The following is an 18,314-nucleotide window of genomic DNA, read 5'->3' on the forward strand; positions in this document are numbered from 1 at the left end:
AAGCAAATTTGCGAGTCTGCCTATTCGGAATACTCATTATAACACAATAGCGTGCAAAATATTTAATACATACCTAGTCCAATTATCCGCATATGATATTAAAATGCAATCACAGTTTAAAGTAATATTTAAGTAATATTCTAAACCAAATGCAGGGTATCTAATAAGTTCGTACTTGTGCCGATCCTATGCCCCCTTTCCACAGCTATTTTTACAAACATCGAAAATTTGCCGACGAATTGGGGGCGCAGCAACAAGCAAATTCGGCGGCAGCAGTTTTTAGATTTTTAGATTTTTGCAGTCGAGTCGAGGAGCCAAAGCAACCAGTCCACAATCTGCAATTAACGTCGATCGCCGAGCTCGACGAGCCACTCAAAGCGTTGTTGGCTCTCACGGAGTGTGTCGAAACTAACTTTTGTTTGTTTATTATTTACGGCAGTCGAGAAAATCGCAATCTAAAAAACGAAGGAGCCTACGCGAGACCCAATGTTTTGATCAGTCGAACAGCGACACTCGCAGCAAGCGGAGCAAAAGGTGAGCAGCAAGTGGAAAATAATGGAAATTCACAGCTAATTGAATTATTTATAGAAAACACTTCGGCAGCTGACATTTAAGTTGGTGCTACCCCGTTTTTGCTGGAAAACTATCAGAATGACTACGAAGTTCTCAATCAATGGGTTGCCCTATGCAGGTGAGCTTAAGCTACATATCAAGGTGAGCATCGAATGTGGGCCAGAAATCAGTTCACAGCAATACTTCCAACTGAAGTGCTTGGTATTCGTTACTTATCAGATAACTATAAACTTACATATGTATGTACATATGTACATTAGTACCCAAAATACTTGAATTATCTCCAAATGAGGTTGCTTACTTTTGAACGATGCAACGCCTCAGGCTTCGGAGCAGCTGTATCATTAGCTTCTCCCATTCTCAAAATGAAGGGGCTGGAAACTCGAATAACGTTAATCGGAATTGCATACACAAGCATCTAATAAACAAATTAGAGTGCAAATCTGAGACCCATTGTTCGATGTTCACATTCAGGTTTTTGTAATTAAATATACGCATTTGAATATATGATTCAACTCTCCTCCACCGCGCGTTGTACTCGACAGTGAATCTCACCAACCTCCCGCCGGACATCACCCTGAACACCTTCATCCGGGAGCACGCCCAACTCACGGCCACCAAGTTCATGTGCCAGGAGGGAGGATGTGGCGCCTGCATCTGCGTGGTGCGCGATGGAAAGCGCAGCTGGGCAGTCAACTCGGTTGGAGCACACTCACACTCACTGCATCTTACCCAATCGATCGCTAATGAATTACCTCTCCTCAGTGCCTCACTCTGCTGAACACCTGCGCCCAGCTGGAGATCGTGACCGCCGAGGGATTGGGCAATCAGCGCACCGGCTACAATCCCATCCAGAAGCGGCTGGCCAAGATGAATGGCACCCAGTGCGGCTTCTGCTCGCCGGGATTCGTGATGAACATGTACGGGCTGATGGAGCAGAACGAGGGCAAGGTCAGCATGGCGGAGGTGGAGAACTCCTTTGGTGGGAACATCTGCCGTTGCACAGGATATCGTCCCATTCTGGATGCCATGAAGTCCTTTGCGGTGGACAGCAACATTGCGATTCCCGCCGAGTGCGGTGACATTGAGGATCTTAAGCCCCGGAACTGCCCAAAAACCGGACAAGCCTGCAGTGGCAGCTGCCTTCCGTCCACTTTGGTCTACGACGATGGAGTTCAGTGGCACTGGCCCAAGAATCTGGGCGAACTGGTCGAGGCCCTGGACAAGGTGAAGGATTCGGAGGAGTTCATGCTGGTGGCTGGCAACACGGCTCATGGCGTCTACCGAAGATCGACGGATATCAAGCACTTCATCGATGTGCACGGAGTGGACGAACTGCATCAGCACAGCAATGAGGGACAGCAATTGAAGCTGGGTGCTAATCTCAGCCTCACCCAGACCATGGAAATCATTCGCACTACTTCGAAACAACCGGGATTTGAGTACTTGGAGGCTCTGTGGAACCACATTGATTTGATCGCCAATGTTCCAGTGCGAAACGTAAGTAGATTTAGTTTGATTGTAACTTAATTTATAACTTTATTTTCTCATTCTTACAGTCTGGCACTTTGGCTGGCAATATTTCGATTAAGAAACAAAATCCCGAGTTTCCTTCGGACATCTTCATATCCTTTGAGGCCCTGAATGTCAAGGTGGTAGCTTTGAAAACCGCTGCTGAGGAGAAGGAAATGACCCTCTCGGAATATCTAAGTGCAAATGATAGGAAGCTGGTGCTCAAGGCTTTTGTTCTTCCTGCCTACCCGAAGGATAAATACATTTACGACTCCTATAAGGTTCCATACTGAAGTGCACTTTCAATTACATTATCTAATACCTTTAACCCCCCGCAGATCATGCCTCGTGCCCAAAATGCCCATGCCTATGTCAACGCCGCTTTTCTCCTTGAATTGGAAGCCGATAGCAAGGTGAAGTCAGCTCGAATTTGCTTCGGTGGAATCCGTCCTGGTTTCACCCATGCCTCAGTTATTGAGAAACTGCTGGTGGGACAGAATCCCTACGAGTCTAATCTGGTGGAGCAGACATTCACGCGACTGGCGGACCTGATTAAGCCGGATGAAGTGCTGCCGGATGCCAGTCCCGCCTACCGCTCCAAGTTGGCCTGCGGACTGCTCTACAAGTTCCTCCTGAAACACGCACCCGAAGCGAGTGTTGGCGAGAAGTTCCGAAGCGGAGGAAATATCCTGCAGCGGCCACTTTCCTCTGGATTGCAGGTGTTCCAGACCCAGGCGAAGAACTATCCCGTCACGCAAGCGGTGGAAAAGGTCGAGGGCATGATCCAGTGCTCAGGAGAGGCCACCTACATGAACGACGTCTTGACCACTTCCAATGCGCTGCACTGCGCTTTCGTGGGCGCCACCAAAGTGGGGGCCACCATTGATGCAATCGACGCCTCCGAAGCCCTCAAGCAACCTGGAGTGGTCGCCTTTTACAGTGCCAAGGACATTCCCGGCACGAATACTTTCTGTGAGCCCAGCTTTGGCTTCGAGGTGGAGGAGATCTTCTGCTCGGGCTTGGTGCGCCACTCGGAGCAGCCAGCTGGCGTAATCGTTGCCTTAACTGCGGACCAGGCTCAAAGAGCCTCGAAGCTGGTCAGGATCAGCTACAGCAATCCCAGCTCCGACTTCCAGCTGCTGCCGAGCTTAGGAGACGTATTCGCATCGCCAACTCCGGACTCCTCCCGCATAGTGCCAGTATCGAAATCGAAGTCGAAGAAGATCAAGTTCTCGGAACAGCCGGACAAAGATGTGAGGGGCATCTTCGAGATGGGTCTGCAGTATCACTTCACCATGGAGCCGCAGACAACTGTGGCCATTCCCTTTGAGGATGGTCTCAAGATCTTTTCGGCCACCCAGTGGATGGATCACACCCAGTCAGTGATTGCCCACATGCTGCAGGTGAAGGCCAAGGATGTTCAGCTACAGGTATGTGTAATGCCAGCATTATTAACGCATTTTATTAAATCCTAATTAATTTTATTCAGGTTCGTAGATTGGGCGGCGGCTATGGATCAAAGATAACCCGAGGCAATCAGGTGGCCTGCGCAGCTTCACTGGTTGCCTACAAGCTGAACCGTCCCGTTCGCTTCGTCCAATCCCTGGAGTCCATGATGGATGTGAATGGCAAGCGGTGGGCCTGTCGCTCCGACTACCAGTGTCACATCAAGGCCAATGGCAAGATTGTGGGCTTGACGAATGATTTTTACGAGGATGCTGGCTGGAGTCCCAATGAAAGTCCCATTGAGGGTCATTCCACCTTCACGGCCACCAATTGCTATGATTTAACCGGAGATAACTTCAAAAACAACGGAAATGCTGTGCTAACAGACGCCCCCAGTTCCACTTGGTGTCGTGCCCCGGGATCTGTGGAGGGCATTGCCATGATGGAGAACATCATCGAGCACGTCGCCTTCGAGGTCCAGAAAGATCCGGCTGAAGTTCGCCTGGCCAACATTGCGGCGGGTAATAAGATATCCGAGCTGCTTCCCCAGTTCCTGGAGTCCAGGGAATACGCCCAGCGAAAACAAGAAATTGAGTCCCATAATGCGAAGAATCGCTGGACGAAACGAGGTCTTGGACTGGCGGTAATGGACTATCCCATTTTCTATTTTGGTCAGTACCCGGCTACGGTGGCCATCTATCATGTGGATGGCACTGTTGTGGTTACCCACGGAGGCATCGAAATGGGACAGGGTAAGTAATCAGCCCCCTTAAGATTGAATTTCATTGATAACATATTGATTTTCCTATAGGTATGAACACCAAGGTGGCTCAGGTGGCTGCCTTCACCCTGGGCATCGATTTGAGCTTCATCAAGGTGGAGTCCTCCGACACCATCAATGGAGCCAATTCGATGGTCACCGGAGGAGCAGTTGGCAGTGAAAGCCTCTGCTTTGCAGTTCGCAAGGCCTGTGAGACTTTGAACAGTCGCTTGGAGCCGGTGAAGAAGAAGGATGCCAGTTGGATTGAGACAGTCGGAGCTGCCTATGGCAAGTCAATCAACCTGATTGCCTCTGATCACTACAAGGAGGGCGATATGCAGAACTATCATGTCTACGGCCTGGCCCTGACCGAAGTAGAGCTGGATGTCTTGACCGGAAACAATCAGATCAAGCGTGTGGACATCCTGGAGGATGCCGGAGAGAGCCTGAGTCCCTACATAGACATCGGACAGGTTGAGGGTGCCTTTGTCATGTGCCTGGGCTACTGGATGAGTGAGCAGCTGGTGTACGATCGCGAAACAGGTCGCCTGCTCACCAACCGCACCTGGAACTACAAGCCGCCGGGTGCCAAGGACATTCCCATTGATTTTCGCATTGAGCTGATTCAGAAACCCAATCCCACTGGGGCGGGATTCATGAGGTCGAAGGCCACTGGCGAACCACCCTGCTGTCTGGCTGTCAGTGTGGTCTTCGCCCTCCGACAGGCCCTGGACTCAGCCCGCCAGGATGCGGGACTTCCGCGGGAGTGGGTGCGTCTAGGTGCTCCCACCACTCCGGAAACTCTGGTGGTCAATGCGGGACATGAGGCAGCCAGCTTTAGGCTTAAGTAAATGTATGCTTTTGGGGATTATCTTTATACATTAATATTGTTATATCTTCATACATATTTTGAAAATACTTTTATTTCGGAATGCTTTTGGTTGCATTGTTATAATCAATTACCATCGCAAATCTGCGAGTTTATGCAAGAGCTTAGTGCGATTATCACTCAAACGTGACATCCACAACTCTGTTTGGCCCATTCATATTATATTTTATCACGAAACGATAACAACGTGTATGAAATTCTGGACATTATCATAATAAAAACCAAAACCAAATTGAATGTAGTTTTTGTGGAATTTGTATTATAAAACTTTCAATAAAGTGTAAAGCATCAGCAGAAACTTGGTGAGTTGCGCAGCGGGCACTGTTTCGCTCAGTGTATGCTTCAGATGGCACTTTAATGTGCTCCAACCCGTTTAGCCTAATTAACGGGTAGTCAGGTTTCAGCAGCGCTTTGAAATAGAAACGAATGGCGAAGAGAGCTCCATTCGACCAACGACTGTGCAGCGATGAGCATCAAGTTCAATGTGAATGGCTTTCCGTACGAGGTGCAGGCGGCTGACTATGCACCGGACACCACCCTCAACGCCTTCCTCCGGGAGCACCTGCACCTGACGGCCACCAAGTACATGTGCCTGGAGGGCGGCTGCGGCTCCTGCGTCTGCGTCATCCGCAGGCGCCACCCGGTCACCCAGGAGGTTCAGTCCCGGGCAGCCAACTCGGTAAGAAGTCGCTCTTCGGGGAGTGGCTTTCGCCACACCTGAATACAGCAATACAGCGAGCAAATTAAAGTTAAGTTGTAATTACTGGAATAGAAATATAATTAAGCGAAGCGTTAACTTCGCCCATTCCACAGTGCCTGAAGCTCCTGAACACCTGCGACGATGCGGAGATCATGACGGACGAGGGCCTGGGCAACCAGCTGAGTGGCTACCATCCCATCCAGAAGCGCCTGGCCCAGTTGAATGGCACCCAGTGCGGCTACTGCTCGCCCGGATTCGTGATGAACATGTACGGACTGCTGGAGCAACATCGCGGCCAGGTGAGCATGTCGCAGGTGGAGGACGCTTTCGGCGGAAACCTCTGCCGCTGCACCGGCTATCGACCCATTCTGGATGCCATGAAGTCCTTCGCGGTGGACAGCAACATTGAGGTGCCGCCCGAGTGCGTGGACATCGAGGACTCCTTCGAGCTGCTCTGCCCGCGAACTGGCCAATCCTGCAAGGGCAGCTGCTCGAGACCTCCTGTAAGGGATCAGGGAGGTAGTCACTGGTACTGGCCAAAGTCCCTGGCGGAGCTCTTCGCGGCCCTCAGTCAGGTGGCGAACGGAGAACTCTACATGCTGGTGGCCGGGAACACCGCCCATGGAGTTTACCGGCGACCCAGGGACATCCGACACTTCATCGACGTGAACATGGTGCCGGAGCTGAGGCAGTACAGCATTGAGACGGATCACCTGCTGCTGGGCGGGAATGTCACTCTCACGGATGCCATGCAGGTTTTCCTGCTGGCTGCCAAGAGGCCCGGATTCGAGTATTGTGCCCAGTTGTGGCAGCACTTCAACCTGATTGCCAATGTGCCGGTGCGAAATGTGAGTAGAGCGCTCCATAAATCCAGAAACTCGTTTTGGCGCTTGGCAAAGACCAAGATTAGCGAAAATAATAGTACTTTTCACAACTGAATGCTCTTTCCTTCGAGATTTATCTCAACACTCATCTAACAAAATACCTCAAGGCCAGTGCACTTTTCGATTAATTATGTCACTGTATAAGTAATGTTCTCATACATTAAAGAGCTACTCTAGCTCCAAAATCAGAAGCATTACCTTGAGTTAATCGCCAGTTTCCTAACAAAAGCAAGCAACTCCTAAGTCAGAGAACATTTTAGCTTCAAAACCCATTCTACTTTCACAGCAAAGATAGTAAATCAATTTGAGTTGCTGCAGACACTGAAAAAAATGTATTTAATTCCAACTTTATTAATTCAATCATTTATTTTTCACAGAACGGCACACTGGCGGGCAACATTAGCATCAAGAAGCAGCACTTTGAGTTTCCCTCCGATGTGTTCATCACATTTGAGGCTTTGGATGTCCACGTCCTGGTCTACGATAATCCCACTACCCAAAGGGTGATGAACCTGCTCTCGTATCTCAGCGATACAACCTCCAAGCTGGTGCTGGGTGGTTTCATCCTAAAGGCCTATCCAAAGGACAGATTCCTGTTCAGATCTTATAAGGTGCCTTGAAATACATATCCCTTAAATACATTTTAAGTGAACTGAATTCCCTCTCCAAATAACAGATCTTGCCCAGAGCACAGAATGTGCATGCATACGTGAATGCAGGCTTTCTCATCGAATGGCAGGATATTCAGCGCAGGATTGTCCACTCCGCTCGCATATGTTTCGGCAACATCCGTCCGGATTACATACACGATGAGCAACTGGAGCAACTGCTCCCTGGCAGGGATCTCTACGATCCAGCCACAGTTGCGCAGATCTTCCAGCAACTTCCAGCTAGCCTGCAGCCTGAGGAGCGGCCACCGGAAGCCTCCCCGGAATATCGCCAGATGCTAGCCTGCTCCTTGCTCTACAAGTTTTTGCTGGCCACCGCACCCAAGGAGCGGGTTCGAGAACGCTTTCGCACTGGAGGCCTGCTTCTGGAGCGACCACTGTCCTCGGGAAGCCAGTCCTTTGAGACCATCAAGAAAAACTATCCGGTCACGCAGCCTGTACAGAAACTAGAAGGTACATCAATCAAGGAAGCCCTTTTTCATATGCGGTATTAATTTCATTGATTTCCAGGACTCATTCAGTGCTCGGGCGAGGCCATGTATATGAACGACCTACTGACCACCTCGAACGCCGTCCATTGTGCCTTTGTAACTGCCAAGCGAGTTGGTGCCACCATCGAGCAGATTGATCCTTCCGCTGCCCTCCAGTGCAAGGGAGTGGTGGCCTTCTATTCGGCCAAGGATATTCCAGGTTCCAACAACTTTGTTCTGATGGATCAGTTCACCCCTGAGGTTGACGAGGTCTTCGCTGGAGGGCGGGTCAAGTACTTTGATCAACCGTTGGGAGTCATCGCAGCCCTCACCCATGATACGGCTGTCTATGCTGCCACATTGGTGGTGGTCACGTATGCTCGGGATCAGCGGAAGATCTACACGACCATGAACCAAGTGCTGGCGGAGAAGCAAACCGATCGGATTGTGAGCAAGAGCAAGGATCCCGAGGAACCCCTGAAGATGCCTCCTCTTGCACCTGGCGATGTTCTCGGAAGGGGGATCCTGGAACTCGAATCACAATACCACTTTACCATGGAGCCCCAAACAACGATCGTGGTGCCGTTGGATAACATCCTGCAGGTGTACTGTGCCACCCAATGGATGGACTGCACCCAGGGAGCGATTGCCCACATGTTGGGGGTCACTGTGAATTCCATTCAGCTCCAAGTTAGACGAGTGGGTGGAGCATATGGCGCGAAGGTGACTAGGTGCAACTTAGTGGCTTGCGCCACGGCTTTGGTGGCTTCGAAGCTGAGGAGACCTGCCAGATTTGTTCAGACCATAGAGTCCATGATGGAGACCCTTGGCAAGCGATGGGCCTGCAGATCGGACTACGAGTTCCGAGCTCGAGCCAATGGATCTATCATCATGTTGAGCAACAACTACTATGAGGATGCCGGATGCAATCTGAATGAAAACGTCGTTGACTTCCTGACCCTGCCAATTCTGAGGAATGTTTACAACCTGACTGACTCGAACTATAGGACCCAAGGCAGTGCCATCAGAACGGATGCACCCAGCTCCACTTGGTGTCGAGCTCCGGGCTCTGCAGAGGGTGAGTCCAAAACCATTTGAAAAAGGCTAATAGTAATCAGTTATCCTTCGCATTCACAGGAATCGCCATGACGGAAACCGCTTTGGAGCACATAGCCTTCACATGCCAGCTAGATCCTGCCGATGTGCGTTTGGTTAATCTTCAGCCAGGAAACAAAATGGTGCAGCTGCTGCCGAAGTTTCTGGCCTCCACGGAGTACCGCAAGCGGCGGGACCAGATCAACCTATTCAACTCCCAGAACCGGTGGCGCAAACGAGGTCTGGGATTGGCCCTAATGAGTTTCCCGCTGAACACCACAGTGGCCTTCAACTATCCCGTCACGGTGGCCATCTACCACGAGGACGGGTCGGTGGTGATCTCGCACGGGGGCATTGAGATTGGCCAAGGAGTGAACACCAAGGCGGCCCAGGTGGCAGCATTCGTGCTGGGCGTTCCGCTGGATCAGGTGAAAGTGGAGGCCAGCAACACCGTCAGCGGAGCCAACTCCATGCTGACGGCCAACTCGATGACCAGCGAGATGATCGGACTGGCAGTGAGAAAAGCCTGCGACACTCTGAACAAGAGACTGGCTCCGGTGAAGGAGAGACTTGGCCCTCGGGCCACCTGGGTGCAGGTGCTCCAAGCGGCCTACTTGCAGTCCGTCTTCCTCGTCGCCACGGAATCCTATCGGTTGGGCGATATACCCAACTACAACATCTTCGGGCTGAGTCTCACCGATCTGGAACTGGACATTCTGACCGGCAACCATCTGATCCGCCGGGTGGACATCCTAGAGGATGCCGGCGAGAGCCTGAGTCCACACATCGATGTGGGTCAAGTGGAGGGCGCCTTTGTGATGGGCTTGGGATACTATCTCACCGAGCATCTGGTCTACGATCGCCAGACTGGCCAGATCCTGACGAACCGCACCTGGAACTACCACCCACCAGGAGCCAAGGACATCCCGATAGACTTTCGCATCGAGTTGCTCCAGAAGAGGCCCAACCCCGTGGGCTTCATGCGGTCCAAGGCCACGGGTGAGCCTGCCCTGTGTCTGGCTGTCGGAGCTCTCTTCGCCATGCAGCACGCTATCCAGTCGGCCAGGAGCGACGCGGGTCTTCCGAGGGAGTGGGTTCGCTTGGGGGCACCTACGACGCCGGAGACGGTCGTCCTCAACTCCGGAAGCCAGGTGGAAGCATTCGCCTTGCAATGAATGGAAAATTTGGCTTGGGTATTTTTCGAAAGGGCTTTGGTACACATTTTTCATATTATTAAAATATTCTTACTGGATTAAACTGTGTGGAAGTCGTTTGGAATTCGTTCGTTATATGTATAATTTCCATGGGAGTTGTGTACATACAAATGTATGTTCATGAGTGTTTGGAAGAAAGCTTCAGACTCATGACGCCTCACTCTGTTTATAATACCAGTTCCCCTTATTCCGAACATTATTCTCGCCAACATTTTGTTTAGAAATATGAGCAAAACAAAAGCGTCCAAACAAACCAATTACTGATAAAGCTCTCAGTTCCGAAAGAGGAGAGCATTGAAAACCGGGCAGACGATAACGTTTCAGAGTGCCACGATGATCTAATGCTGAATGGGGAGCGCAGTATAGAACATGGTAGTTAAGAGCGGGGAGCAGGCGAACTTGAACTTGGACAAGCGAGAATCTCTTTTTGGGTTTCCGGAGAGCCCATATATATGGGACTCCGGAAGGCCCAGGCCTCAGTCACTCGGAGATCGACGTGAAAGTCAAACGAAGCGGACAAGTGAACGCGTTGCCTCATATGGTGAAATAACCTAGTTTCTAGAACGCTTAGCCATCGAAATATTTCTGAATTGAGGGCGAGAAAGGCTGCAGTTAATTTCACAACGATATTCCCGGACGGCCTTTTAGTGATTCGAGGACTTATATAAGGCACCGATAATGGCTGGAAGAATTACAATCAACGGCACCAGCCACGAAGGTGTGTATGCGTGTGTGGGCAGTTAATTGCCTCCGGATTGATGGGGGCGGTCATCTAAAAGATTGCAGAGACAACGAACTGGAACGCCAGGGTAGACAAATTCTACTACGGAATAGCTGCTAGTAAAAAAGTTTTCTATTCTGCCAAAACTGTGTTGTCATGGTGATGGGGTATACTCTAAACTACTGCAAACCCAAGGAAAGCCATATTAAGAAATTTCCCAGAGACATCAAGCTGGGGAAACAGGTGTTAGATTGTTTCCAAAACAGGTGTACTAGTTGTATATATATTCGCATATATTTACATTAGCTAATCATTACACTTCTATAAGCTGATAGGCATCGAGTATCAATTACAAGCATTTTCATTTAATACGCGAAAAGTTAAATATATTTTATATTGATAGCTCAACAATCGTTAGCTTTTGAAGAATTGATATAGCAGAGTATTGCATTGACAAATTGTGAGGAACTAGGCTACTTGATAAGATAACACCTAGATTGTGTAGACACTGATTCCCCGTTCGTTGGCAATCCCCTAGTTAATCTGGCTGCCCTGCCGGCGGATATCTCGCTGAACACTTTCATCCGGGAGTACGCCGGATTGACGGGCACGAAGTTCATGTGCCAGGAGGGCGGATGCGGCGTCTGCGTCTGCACCCTGACTGGGGTTCATCCGGAGACCGGAGAGCCGCGCACCTGGGCGGTCAACTCGTGCCTCACGCTGCTAAACACGTGCTTGGGCCTGGAGGTGACCACCTCGGAGGGATTGGGCAACAAGCGGGTCGGCTACCATGCCATCCAGCAGCGACTGGCCAAGATGAACGGCACCCAGTGCGGCTACTGCTCGCCGGGAATCGTGATGAACATGTACGGGCTGCTGAAGTCGAAGGGCGGCAAGGTCACCATGGAGGAGGTGGAGAACTCCTTTGGCGGCAACATCTGCCGCTGCACTGGCTATCGTCCCATTCTCGACGCCATGAAGTCCTTCGCCGTGGACAGCAATATCCAGGTGCCTGCTGAGTGCATCGACATTGAGGACCTGAGCAGCAAACAGTGTCCCAAGACGGGCCAAGCCTGCTCCGGCAGCTGCAAGAAGCAGCAGCCCAAGGGCAGCCAACTGTATCCGGATGGCAGCCGCTGGAGCTGGCCAGAGAGTCTGGAGAATCTCTTTGCCGCTCTGCAGGGAGCAGTCCAGGAGAAGCTGCCCTACATGCTGGTGGCTGGCAACACGGCCCACGGGGTCTACAGACGTCGTCCGGACATCAAGGCATTCATCGACGTATCCGGCCTGGCGGAGCTCAAGGGTCACAAGCTGAGCGCGGATAACTCCACCCTAACTCTCGGAGGAAATCTGAGCCTCAGCGAAACCATGGAGCTGTGCCGCCAACTGGAGAAGACGAAGGGCTTCGAGTACTTGTCTCAGGTGTGGCAACACCTCGATTGGATCGCTAATGTTCCAGTGCGCAATGTAAGTCAAAGCAAAGGGGTTTCTAAGCCCTCGAGCCTTATCTAATCGGCCAACAATGAAAACACCTTGAGCACCTTGTGCTTATCAACCCATTTTGCATTACCCCAGGCCGGCACCTTGGCGGGCAACCTAACCATCAAGCATGCCCACCCGGAGTTCCCCTCGGATGTGTTCATCGTCCTGGAGGCCCTAGATGCCCAAGTGATTGTCCAGGAGGCGGTGGACAAGCAGCAGACCGTGAGCCTGGCCAGCTACCTCGGCTCTTCCATGGAGGGAAAGGTTATCCGTGGTCTGGTGCTGCGCGCGTATCCCAAGGAGCGGTTCGCATTTGACTCCTACAAGGTGAGTGCAGTGAAGTGCAGTTTGATTTCCTATCAATGAATGCGACTTGTTAATGGCTTGTAAGTGATTCGATGTGCAAAGTATTAGACGAGTCATTTTGTCAATGTCTCGATTAGATAGCCTTCGACCATTTACAGATTATTTAAATTATTTATTCAAAATAAATCAAATTTGCTCCTTCAATAGATTATGCCCCGCGCCCAGAATGCCCATGCCTATGTGAATGCGGCTTTCCTCGTGGAATTCGCAGCAGACTCCACTGTCAAGTCAGCTCGCATTTGTTTCGGTGGCATCCATCCCGAGTTCGTACATGCCACAGCGATTGAGAACTTGATTCAGGGCAAGAATCCCTTCCAGAACGGACTGGTGGAGAAGGCCTTCGGGCAGCTCTCCACCCTGCTCCAGCCCGATGCCGTTCTGCCGGATGCCTCGCCCGCCTACCGACGCAAGTTGGCCTGCGGTCTCTTCTACAAGTTCCTCCTGAAGGAAGCGGCTCAGCGAAAGCAGGGACTGGGCAGTCGATTCGCCACAGGCGGCTCCCTCCTGAAACGCCCGGTGTCAAGTGGCCAGCAGAGCTTTGAGACATTCCAGGAGCACTACCCGGTGACCAAGGCGACGGAGAAGCACGAGGGTCTGATCCAGTGCTCTGGCGAAGCCACCTACTCCAACGATCTGCCCACCCAGCACAACCAGTTGTGGGCTGCGTTTGTCACCGCCAAGAAGGTGGGCGCCAAGGTCACCAAAGTGGATACGCAACCAGCTCTGGAACTACCCGGCGTGGTGGCGTACTTCGATGCCAAGGACATTCCGGGACCCAACTACGTTGGGCCCAAGGTCAGGGACGCGTTCTTCTTCCCGCAGGATGAGCAACTGTTCGCCACGGGTCAAATTAAGTTCTATGGTCAGCCCGTGGGCATGATCCTAGCCAACTCCAATTCGCTGGCCAATCGGGCTGCAGAGCTGGTGAAACTGAGCTACGAAGGCGGAGCGGAAGAAGTACTGCCCACCTTGAAGGCAGTTCTAGATAAGGAGGGATCCGAAGCTGGAAACAGCAAGCGGTTGGAGCAACCCGTCAAGTCCACCATCGAGGTGCTCCAGCTGGAGGAGCCCTTCGACGTGAGCTCCTCCGGTCAGCTGGATATGGGACTGCAGTACCACTACTACATGGAACCGCAGACAACAGTGGTTGTGCCCTTCGAGGGCGGCCTGCAGGTGTACACGGCCACCCAGTGGATGGACCTGACCCAGGACACCATCGCCAATGTGCTGAACCTCAAGTCCAACGAAGTCCAGGTGAAGACGCGTCGCATTGGAGGAGGATATGGAGGCAAGGCCACTCGGTGCAACGTGGCTGCCGCCGCTGCTGCTTTGGCTGCTCACAAGCTGAACAGACCCGTCAGGTTCGTCCAGTCCCTGGAGTCCATCATGACCAGTCTGGGCAAGCGCTGGGCGTTCCACTGCGACTACGACTTCTTCGTTCAGAAATCCGGAAAAATCTCCGGAATCGTAAGTCGATTCTACGAGGATGCTGGATATCTATCCAACGAATCACCCATCGGCCACACCGTCTTGCTGTCCAAGAATTGCTACGAGTTCAGCGACAACTACAAGCTGGATGGCTACTTGGTCTGCACAGACTCGCCGTCGAACACTCCGTGCCGTGCTCCTGGCTCCGTGGAAGGCATTGCGATGATGGAGAACATAATCGAGCACATCGCCTTCGAGACCGGACTGGATCCGGCTGATGTGCGTACCGCCAACCTGCTGCCCGCCCATAAAATGGGCGACATGATGCCGCGATTCCTGGAAAGCACCAAGTACAGGGCACGCAGGACGGAGGTCGCTGCCCACAACAAGGAGAACCGCTGGCGCAAGCGCGGATTGGGTCTGTGCATCATGGAGTACCAGATCGGCTACTTTGGACAGTACCCCGCCACGGTGGCCATCTACCATAGCGATGGCACCGTCGTGGTCTCCCATGGAGGCATTGAAATGGGTCAAGGTGAGTGATGATCCCTGACTTCAGGAGCTGGTCTCAAACTTTAGCATCTCTCCGCCAGGCATGAACACCAAAATCTCGCAGGTGGTGGGCCACACCCTGGGCATTCCGATGGAACAGATCCGCATCGAGGCCAGCGATACCATCAACGGAGCCAACTCCATGGTCACCGGAGGGGCAGTGGGCAGTGAAACCCTCTGCTTTGCAGTCCGCAAGGCGTGCGAAACCCTCAACGAAAGATTGAAGCCCGTGCGCGAGGAGCTGAAGCCCGCGAATTGGCAGGATCTCGTCCAGGAGGCCTACAACCGCAAGATCAATCTGATTGCCAGCGATCAGTGCAAACAGGGCGACATGGATCCGTACTCCGTGTGCGGCCTCTGCCTCACCGAGGTGGAGCTGGATGTCCTCACCGGCAACTACATTGTGGGTCGCGTGGACATCCTGGAGGACACTGGCGAGAGTCTGAATCCCAATGTGGACATTGGCCAGATCGAGGGCGCCTTCATGATGGGCCTGGGCTACTGGACCAGCGAACAGGTGATTGCGGATCCCAAGACGGGCGAGTGTCTCACGAATCGCACCTGGACGTATAAGCCGCCAGGAGCGAAGGACATACCCACCGATCTGCGCATCGAGCTGCTGCCCAAGAGTCCCAACAAGGCGGGCTTCATGCGGTCCAAGGGTGAGTATCCAAAGCACGGTTGTGAATCCATCTAACTGGGAATCCACCTTCTTCTTCAGCTACCGGAGAGCCAGCCATCTGTTTGTCCATCGCAGTCGCCTTTGCCCTGCAGCACGCGCTGCAATCGGCTCGCGATGACGCCGGCGTGGCCAAGTCGTGGGTGACCCTTACCGCCCCGATGACGCCCGAGTACCTGGTCCTCCACGCGGGCAGCGAACCCAGCCAGTTCAAGCTGAACTAGGAGGAGAAGCAGTATTCGGAGCAGTACTCGTATCCCTGACCGTGGGATGTGGCACGTGGCCGCGATGGGAACGCTCCGATAAGCACGCCAAGATAACCTGCACTTACACCCCCACTTAACCTGGCGGATCCGCCGCCTGTAGACTGTAGACTAGCCGACATTGTGTTGTCTGCACAATAAATTAAAAACTTATCCAACGCTTAATCCGAATGACATTCATTGCCAGCCAGCCAGCCAGCCGGCCGTCGACCTGGGTCAACAGAAGCCCCTGTCCAGGGCTCCAGGCATTCGGAATTTACATTTTCCGGGCTCTTGCTCAACGCTGAATGCTTAACACCTCAACACGCGGACACACCCCGCGAAGAGCTCTTCATTAATTTCCACATAAATTGTTGTATAGAAATTTTGTGCCACGCGGAGCGTTAAGTGTGATCTGGCCGAAGGAGGGGCGGAAGCGGGAAAGGGGCGGGGCAGCAGTTGCCTGGCGGTCCTGGCAGAAGGACAGGCGCCTCTAATGGATTTTTCAAATATCGCCAACTGCTGTGCCCTTAATGAGCACATCCCTGGCGACATTGTTCGATTGACACACTTACAGTGAGTGTGGCAGCTTTAATTGGGGGAGTTTAAGGTCCCTGTGGTTTCGGGCTGTGGCGCACCATTTATAATTAATAATATCAAACAAAGTTGTCCTATTCAATTAACGCTTTACACAAGGTAACGCTATGCACGCTCTAACTTCCAAGAAAACTGGAGAATAAACAAAAGGTGCAGCTTTTTGTGTTCCTCGAATAAATCAATACTGCAGTAATACTGACTGGGCAATAAATATACGAATTTTCCCAGGCAAAACCTCCAGTTTCAGTCAAAAATGGAGCTAAGTCGGTTCGTATTCGTAGCACTGCTCCACTTCTTGCCCTTTGAATGCAGCAAGTTAGTTGACTACTGCCAGCTGTCCTACTGTGGGGCAAATAACCTAGCCTGCAACAATCCATCTGTGAGTAGATAACCATCGGAGGAAACGACATCCGTGAAATTGTGTGTCGTGTATCTCAGAAATTCAGCGTCATGTGTCCGCCGAATGCCAGAACTCTTTCCATGTCGACCTACCGAAATTTACTGCTGAGTGCCTTCAATGAGTTTCGCAACTTCACGGCGAGCGGAAGGCTAAAGTATCTTCAGGCAGCGGCGGCACGAATGTCCCGACTGAGTTACTCGGTGGAACTGGAGAGTCTGGCCCGACTGGCGGTCATCACGTGCTCCGCACACAAGTTCTGCCTGAGCTCACCGGAATTCTATTACGTGGGCACCAACACAGGATCAACCTCCTATTTGGGTAGTTTAAACGACTACGAGGACCTGGAACTCATGTTGCGGACTATCCAGGACTGGACCAGATATGCGGACTACATCAACATTAAAATGGGTCTCTATATGCCTACTACTTTAGAGAAAAGGTGGGGTGTCATATTAATAAGCTCAAGGTAATAACTAAATCAAACTGTTAATCGATATCTTTTCAGGGACATAGCAAAAGCCCTACTCCTGATGGCAGATCGGAACACCCATGTGGGCTGTTCGGCTATGAGATTCACCGTGGACTTCGTCCACAACTTCATCTTCTTGTGCGCCTTTAGCACCGATCTTCTCGTGGAGCGTCCCATTTACCGGATGTCCACTAAGCCAGGAACTGCGTGCCAGCGGTTGGATGCCACATACTCAGCACTGTGCGCTGCTGGGGAAAACTACGACAACAATAAGCCCGTGGCGAATGCAAGGGTGTTCCAGTTACCCCTCGATATGTCCATTGGTCGACAAGCTTATGTGCCAGCCACATAGAGCGAGCTTTAAGTAAACTTTTAAATTCGCACAGCAGAAATTAGTTTTGGTTTCTCGAGTTTTTTTAGAGTGCCGATGGCCAGACAAAAGTACACGCCCCTGGATGCCCAGGCCAAATCAGCGCACAAAAACAAATAGTTAACACCCAGACATGGCCATGAAAGAGGAGCAAGGAGGAGGAGGGAGGATGGAGGAGGAGCACCAGCAGCAGGAACAGACATTTCAGCGCAGCTCGATAATCACAGGACACATTTGCATATAAACACGCTTCCGGGCTGATGTCCTTCGCATGCAAATGAAAACATTAGCGAGGCACACGCGCATCCGCATCCGCATCTGCGAAATGCAGATACAAGGCCAGGGACAGATTCAGATACAGATACAAATGACATTCGTCGCTGTAGCTGTAGCTGTCGCAGTCGCAGTAACAGTTGCTGTTGCCTCTTCCCTGCTTAAATATATATTTCAATTAAAATTTTACACACGAATAAATGCAAAGCCACGCCCAGCACATTAGATCCCCCCACTCGCTCCCTCCGCCAAATCCCAGTCGCAATCCCCTCCAGCTCTCACTCCTCCCTCCTCTGCGGATGCGGAAGCTCCGCTGGCAGTGTCCAACTTGTGTCGCTTGTTTATGAGCGTCTGAAGGCCACGAGTGCAGACAGCAGACACGGACACGGCCATGGACGCGGACATGGCCATAAAACGGTCCCAGTTTATCGGGAGGGTGTACGAGGTTCAGATACGTTGCGGATTCGGACTCGGATGGGGCACGGGGATCAGGGATCTGCCTTCCCGAATGGCAGCCAATGGAG

At 51.8% G+C, this 18,314-nt stretch overlaps 4 protein-coding genes across 5 annotated transcripts; all 4 read left to right on the forward strand.

The window, feature by feature from the left end:
* Positions 1–310: 310 nt before the first annotated feature.
* Positions 311–5,209, forward strand: LOC122618981 (indole-3-acetaldehyde oxidase). The gene is made up of 8 exons (XM_043795588.1): positions 311–534; positions 589–691; positions 1,119–1,273; positions 1,339–2,073; positions 2,133–2,366; positions 2,424–3,515; positions 3,575–4,283; positions 4,343–5,209. The coding sequence occupies exons 2-8, from the start codon at positions 652–654 to the stop codon at positions 5,140–5,142; spliced, it is 3,765 nt and encodes a 1,254-aa protein (XP_043651523.1). The 5' UTR covers positions 311–534; positions 589–651; the 3' UTR covers positions 5,143–5,209.
* A 225-nt stretch (positions 5,210–5,434) lies between these two features.
* LOC122618980 (indole-3-acetaldehyde oxidase) lies at positions 5,435–10,241 on the forward strand. Its single transcript, XM_043795587.1, has 6 exons — positions 5,435–5,859; positions 5,994–6,728; positions 7,142–7,375; positions 7,441–7,885; positions 7,943–8,980; positions 9,040–10,241. The coding sequence occupies exons 1-6, from the start codon at positions 5,647–5,649 to the stop codon at positions 10,170–10,172; spliced, it is 3,798 nt and encodes a 1,265-aa protein (XP_043651522.1). The 5' UTR covers positions 5,435–5,646; the 3' UTR covers positions 10,173–10,241.
* Positions 10,242–10,700: 459 nt separating this feature from the next.
* LOC122620389 (indole-3-acetaldehyde oxidase) lies at positions 10,701–15,867 on the forward strand. The gene is made up of 6 exons (XM_043797822.1): positions 10,701–10,929; positions 11,471–12,399; positions 12,508–12,741; positions 12,928–14,743; positions 14,802–15,422; positions 15,482–15,867. Exons 1-6 carry the CDS (start codon positions 10,890–10,892, stop codon positions 15,661–15,663), a joined length of 3,822 nt encoding a protein of 1,273 aa, XP_043653757.1. The 5' UTR covers positions 10,701–10,889; the 3' UTR covers positions 15,664–15,867.
* A 364-nt stretch (positions 15,868–16,231) lies between these two features.
* On the forward strand, positions 16,232–18,010 carry LOC122620390 (allergen Tab y 5.0101). Of its 2 annotated transcripts, none has more exons than XM_043797824.1 (4): positions 16,232–16,657; positions 16,717–17,117; positions 17,184–17,511; positions 17,559–18,010. In XM_043797824.1, the coding sequence occupies exons 1-3, from the start codon at positions 16,532–16,534 to the stop codon at positions 17,497–17,499; spliced, it is 843 nt and encodes a 280-aa protein (XP_043653759.1). In that variant the 5' UTR covers positions 16,232–16,531; the 3' UTR covers positions 17,500–17,511; positions 17,559–18,010. The 2 variants fall into 2 exon arrangements, with proteins under 2 accessions (XP_043653759.1, XP_043653758.1); XM_043797823.1 differs by having other exon boundaries at positions 17,568–18,010.
* Positions 18,011–18,314: the final 304 nt, after the last annotated feature.

The sequence above is a fragment of the Drosophila teissieri genome, chromosome 3R (genome assembly GCF_016746235.2).
Source record: "Drosophila teissieri strain GT53w chromosome 3R, Prin_Dtei_1.1, whole genome shotgun sequence".
In the NCBI taxonomy this organism is placed as follows: Eukaryota; Metazoa; Arthropoda; class Insecta; order Diptera; family Drosophilidae; genus Drosophila; species Drosophila teissieri.